The sequence below is a fragment of the Watersipora subatra genome, chromosome 3 (assembly GCF_963576615.1).
Source record: "Watersipora subatra chromosome 3, tzWatSuba1.1, whole genome shotgun sequence".
Lineage (NCBI taxonomy): Eukaryota > Metazoa > Bryozoa > Gymnolaemata > Cheilostomatida > Watersiporidae > Watersipora > Watersipora subatra.
Window position 1 is genome coordinate 51,757,760 of NC_088710.1, and position 6,494 is coordinate 51,764,253.

A 6,494-nucleotide genomic window follows, 5' to 3' on the forward strand; every position below is an offset into this window, starting at 1 on the left:
TGTGTAGTAAAGTGTGTAGTAATGTTTTGATGTTTTTCACCATGGGTGTTTGCATTAGATAATTACTATGGTTTACTTTATCCACATTTTCACCTCATGTTGCCAACAACGAAACGAATTAATGTCATAAGGCGGAGTCCGCTGTATTACCATAGAAATCTGTGTCGATTAAGGGTAGGAAGCAGCACAATTCAAATTCCTGACAATGCATTTTTGAAAAGCCATATTGCTAATCATGCACCAACAGCTGGTTGTAGCATTTGTTTTTGCGATGTATATTTGGCTGTCAGGTATGTTTTTCCACAACCTCAAAGAAAATGATATGGTAATAATTTGTTACTCATGACCTTTTTGCCAAGTGTAAAGTCGGGTTACATGGCTATATACATGGTCATTTTCTTTGTTGCTCGTGTACAATCATGTTAAATGATCATTAATTATTCCATAAAGAAATTTCTTGTGAGTAAAATGAAGTTGTCACATACCGGTAGTTATTTTCACCAGATGTGTAGACATTGCCACTGTCACACCGCCTTTAACCTGCAAAGTATTTGACCTTGGGTTTGCAAAAATGATATCTGCATCGTACATCTACTAGGTCAATTGATTTGGCGGTGGAATTTTTACATTTTCTATCTGAACACTAGGAATTGGCCTTCGAAAATGTGAAATGTCTAGTTGAAATACTTTGCATTGCTTTTTCTTTGAAACGTCCATAGAATAAGTTTGTTTGGATATTTGCTTAAATCTAAACCATTTGCATGTTGGAACAAAAATATATGTAAAGCTATATCAATAAAAGAACAATAATCCGTAAAAGCTCCTTTTATTGCTAACTGACCTTAGAGACACGTGTAGGCTCAGCAATTCATAATTTTGGTGTTAGAGATAATGAAGAGGATGTGCTGCATAATTCACCTAGCTACAGTGTAGGAATACCGTACTTTTCGGTCTATTAGCCTCTCCTTTTTTCTGATGTTTTGAGCCATGCGGCTTGTATAAGGGTGCGGCTACTCTGTGGTTTTTTCTTTCACCGTTAGGGCACATTAACCAAAATCTCTGGTTAGTGCGCCTCTACCAGTGAAAGAAAAAACGAAACAATGCCTAATGGTACTGTTCCGTTAGGCACTAAGTTAGAAAACGTCGAGTAATACAGAACAGTGCCCAACGGCACTGTTCTGTTTTAACTAGCAAAGTTGCTGCCATGTTAAAAAGCACCGTCCTGAGTTCTGCGGCCTATGTATTGTTTTATTTTCTTTTTTTCAAAATAAAGCAGACGCGGTTTATATAGGGGTGCGATTTATAGTCTGAAAAGTATGGTAGTTTGAATAACTTTGGTTTAATTATTGTGGAGTTGTTTGTTTCAATTTTCCCATATTCGGTTTCACTAACATAAATGGTAATTTCCAAAAATATTGTTTGATTAAAATAACCTAGTGTTTAGAAACAATTGTTTGCTCTAATTTGATATTAGATGTCTAACATTTTGTGTAAAAAGGTAACTGTCTCTATTTGGCTGCTATCAATAATGCCAAAATACAATTTTTTGCACATTTACAACGAATGTTAAATTGCTAGAAACAATCCATCTACATGTACTATCACCTTGGCCCATAACTCTGATTATCGAAGGTGCGGCTGGTGTTATCAATTTCTACCCATGTTGCGACGAATACATCCATACTGAGAAGCCTCCTAGCGCAAATATGTGTCTGCATTTATTTTGGCCCAACTCCTTTGTTTCCAAGCTGCTCATTATTTTTGCATTTTTAGCCCACTCCTTCCACATGTGTAGCCACCCCTATCTACCCAGACAGTGCCATGTATGCTGTGGCAAATAACAGTAACCAAGCTGTTCAACAACAGTATCTGGATGTGTCTGAAGGTACCATGCATGAGAATAGCAGCAATGATGTAAGACATCATCATAGTGCGGAAAATTGTTACTCTTTTGTTAGTTTGTTAGTTAAAACAAAATGTGTGTTTTAGCTCTAGTCGAGAATGTTTTAAAAGTTTTTTCAATTTAGGGCTCGCCTGTTCATAATTTACAAAGAGTCGCTGTTAGAATATCTAAAATCAAGTGCTTGTATTCAGTGTCATGTTGGTGCCCGAGATGTAAACGTTCAACACTCTTGTCACCAGAATCACCAGCTGGCGCCTCAGACCAAAATGCTCATCCTGCCAGTACCCACCAGTATGTATTGATAACTATTGCAATAGGTGTAGGAGCTGAGTTAATTCTAATTTTGGCCAGTTGTCACTACTGCTGACATTTGTTTTGATATCATTAACCATGGCCCAAAAATTAATTTAAAAAGTTCTTCCAACTTAATCATACTCCCACTCCAATTGCCGAACATTGGAACATTTTTTATTGAGTACTTAACTCTTTGAACACAAATTGGTTTTAGCTGTCGCCACTCAAGTATTTAGTAATCGTAACCAATTTGTCATAATTAACAATCTTTCAACTTTAGCTTTTGTAAAAAAAATACTTGGTTGATAAAGGTATTTTGCTCATAAAAATAGTTTTTCGAAATAACTATGATAGGCAATTTTACTAAATACAACTAGTTGTATCGTCAAGTTTTTTCTAACTCACTGATAGAAAGGCCTAAGCGCAGTCGGACCATACTACGCTGCTACCTTTTATCACACATGTGTTTGTCAATCTAATGATATCAATGCCTTCTTGAAACTTGCAAATTTTTAAAACTTAGCACTGAGACAGATCAACTATCAGCATCATGTTTGTTACCAAACTACAGCTGGAAATCTCTACATTGTAACGCTATTTTATTCAGCTATAAATGCAACATGTATTAACTTATTGCAAGGACATACAAATACTTCACTTGAATAAAAATTCACTTTTTATGGCTATAGCAATTTTAATAGTTCATTGACGTTGAGCTGTAATTCAAATTAAAAGAACTCGGCGCAAACCTACTCATCTAACAGTTGATTGTATATTATTCTCTATCAAAGCAAAATTGACCTAATGTTCACTGTCAATTTTGGCACCAAACCTTGGAATTTAAGAGCTTGAAAAGATTTCACAAAAATTGTAATTGCAAAGTTGTGAGGAAGCATTTCTTTCTTAAATTGAATTACAATAAAATTAGTTCATCCAATTTATTTATACTGGAGTATACTAATATATTTATACTGGAGTATACTAATATATTTATACTGGAGTATACTAATATATTTATAAACCTTGTAAAGGTTATGGAATTGAACAATTGCACCTACAATAAGATCGAAAAACTATATTCCTATTTTGAAAGATTTCTCACTTTGCTTGAACATAAAATAGCTTTGTATCGTGACCTACCATTTTCAAAAAGCATTTTCTGTATTAAAATACCCTAAAAAAGGATTGAACAAAGCTGCATTAATATTGTTGATGGTGTGACGAAGTTTGAGGCCTGGAATAATTGTTAGTTGTTTTAGTTATATTCAGCCTTTATAATGTTATTATTTTCTGCTTAGCCAATAAGGAAATTGGTTCCATAAAACAAAGAAGTATTTTCCATGCAAAGATGAAACCATGGAGCTGTTTCAAACCTCTGCCAACATTTTAGCTGAAGCTGATTAATTGATACAGGAATAAAAAGTTTAGTTTGAGGGCTGATAAAAAAATTGTCTTGCGTAAAAATTGGTTGTTTTTGAATAAGAGAATATAAGTAAAATTGTGGGCTACTTCGAGGACTCACTAATGCCTTCAGCAGTTAGCTGACAGCATTTAAAAATTGAATTTATTTATAACAATATAATCATGATATTTTGTTTTTTTCTGTTTTGATTTTGATGTTACAAGAAAGAAAAAATCGAATAAACCAAAATTTTCTTCTTTCATTGCTTGGGGCGATGCTTCAAGAAAAATAGCATGAAAAGCACAAAATGAGTATTTTTGTAATGATAATTAATTAGATTGTACGAAGCTGGTCGTTTTCCCATTATTTCAACATCAACATTTTTGTCCTTATGAAGCGATTGATAAGTAAGGCTTTCTCTATAAATTCACTAATCGACTGATATTTGGATGACATGCTCACAAACTTGCTTATACTTGGAACGCAATGACACCGTGTTTGAAAAACCTACAAAAAACTACCTTTCATTTTTAGATGGAATAAATACTATTGCAATAGTTTTTAAAATAGTATTCTAACCCAAACATTTAAAATGTTTTCTAAAACATTTCAAGCTAAGTTCAATGTATCATCTGTAAATTCAGACAAGCTCTGATTTGTTGGGCTGTTGGCAGGAGCACTTGGTCATATGGCACCACTTGGCATTTCTGACAGCAAGAGAGTTGAAGATATTCTTTAGGACTTGTAGCCAGTGCCAGTAAGGCAATTGTCATGAATGGCCACAGATATCTACACTTGACCAAAGACCATTATGTTATGCTCGGACCACATAAAACTGCTTTAAAATAAAAGTTATTGGCCATTGCGGTACAAATACAAAAGGGCTAAAGATTTGTTGCCAACAAATTTGTTTTTTCACAGAAAAGGCATTCATCAATTGATAGCAAAACACTTTCATTTTGTCAATGGCTTTCACCTCTATTATTAATTGATGCATGTGGAGGGTTAACTGCTCTAAATTGGTTTCAACTTCTAACCTAGACGGGTTCAAGTTAGTCATGCATTTTTTTGCATGGTGTTTTCTCTGAGGAGGGTTTTTATAAGTTGAATTGCCCAACTTTTCATGCTTAAGTAGAAATGTGGGAAATGGCCAAATGTAGAATTGATAATCGTAGATCCTTCCTTAAGCCACCACCATGTATAAGCTGCACTCATAGATATATATACCTATAGGTATATATAGGTATATATATCTATGGCTGCACTCCATACATTGAAGGCTATTTTTGTGTTACAGTTATGCAGCGTGTATAAGCCGCACCCACCGATTTTTCATTCAAGTAACACGCTTAGTTTAACCTAGCCACGTGTCATTCGCCAAGGCGACTGACTATCAATTGTCGCAAGCCAGCGTTGACTGACAAGCTAGCAATCGATCAGTGAGTGTTCTCACCTTTGCGGAGATGCTTTACACTATACATTTAACATGTACCAAATTAGCGCACGCATTTTGTTACACATGTCATTGAGAAAGGCAAAATACGACGCTGCGTTGAAATTTAGTGTTATGAATGTAGCTTTAGAAACTGTTAAAGGTTGACTTGCAACAAAATTCACATTACAGTTATTTGGTATCAAAAGATTCACCAAGTCTTACTCTGTTGTGTTGTAGGTGTCAAATAAGTGGAAATGTGATCACCAGCTTTTAAAAGCTCAAAAACGAAAAGCCGCTGTAGATTGGAATCTCTGTATTTATCTGACGTAGTCATTGCAATTTGGTTATCATTTTGTCACGTGATGTTCTCACGTGAATTGAAAGGCCAATAAAAAGCTCAATATAAAACTTATTGTAGCACTAGTTTATGACAAACACTTCGGGTTTTACCGAAGACCCCGTATCAAATATAGATGCTCGCTACTTTACAGTTTTGTTTCGGCTTGGACTAATCGTCAGGTCGTAATCTGATTATGTGACCCAATACTTCGCAAATAAATTTTGCAACACTTTTCGATTATCACAGGTAACCAACAGGCTCGTCATGATTATCAGACAATGATATGTACTCCTTCGAGCTAAGGCTAAAAAGTTTAACGATTTTTTACGGTAAGTAAGATATCAGTGCTAAAAGTGACAGCATTACAATGACGATAAAACAGACGCGTAAGAACAATAGACGTAGTTTTATGGAATGCGTGAAGTATATTTGTGAAAATATTTCGACGAATGAGATTGCATGAAAGTGTAAACAGAAACCATCCTGTAACAACTACGTCCCTTTTGAGCCGTTTTGGAAAGCGAATCTAAACTGCGGCGGTCTCGTGTGGCTGCGATTAACTGTTCGTTCTTTAGCTTTTGGAGCTTGTAATCACATTCCCATATATTTTGCACCTACAACACAGAGTAAGACACGGTGAATCTTATGATACCAAATAGCTGTACTGTGAATTTTGTTGCAAGTCAACCTTTAACCGAAATGTTAGGGCAGTTTTTACATTAACGAAAAGCAACTTGACAAATAGAATGAAGTGTTGGAAATGTCGCAGTACAGTGACCACAACTAATTACATCATTACAAGTACTGGATATTTCCTATCATCTTATTGTTAGTAAACTATTTGTAGCATTTGCGCATTCTAAAAGATACTTTAATCCCAAATGTACGTAGTTCAATTGGGATTCAAGGGAGTAATCCCGCTCCCAATACTTTTAAACAAAATTTTAGTTTGACAGGGTTGGCTCATACATGAGGATTTAGGGTGATTTGAAAAGTTAGCCTTGTCATTACCCGAAAAGACAATATCTGGACTGTATACGAATTTGCTTTGGTAAATTGAAGTCACTTGAAAGTTCCATCTTGCTGATTACCATGCGCAACTTTTTTATTTGATTTACAG

The 6,494-nt window shown here is 35.1% G+C and overlaps 1 protein-coding gene across 4 annotated transcripts in view; it reads left to right on the top strand.

Moving 5' to 3' along the window:
• Positions 1 to 6,494, top strand: part of LOC137391705 (protein boule-like) — a 43,767-nt gene that overhangs the window by 36,608 nt on the left and 665 nt on the right. For 2 of the 4 annotated variants that reach the window (XM_068078234.1, XM_068078235.1), the window contains one exon: positions 1,774 to 1,914. In XM_068078234.1, the coding sequence (XP_067934335.1) occupies positions 1,774 to 1,914 (141 nt within the window). Of the gene's footprint in view, positions 1 to 1,773; positions 1,915 to 2,094; positions 2,195 to 6,494 lie in introns of all 4 variants that reach the window. The other 2 variants (XM_068078236.1, XM_068078233.1) reach the window with 2 other exon arrangements.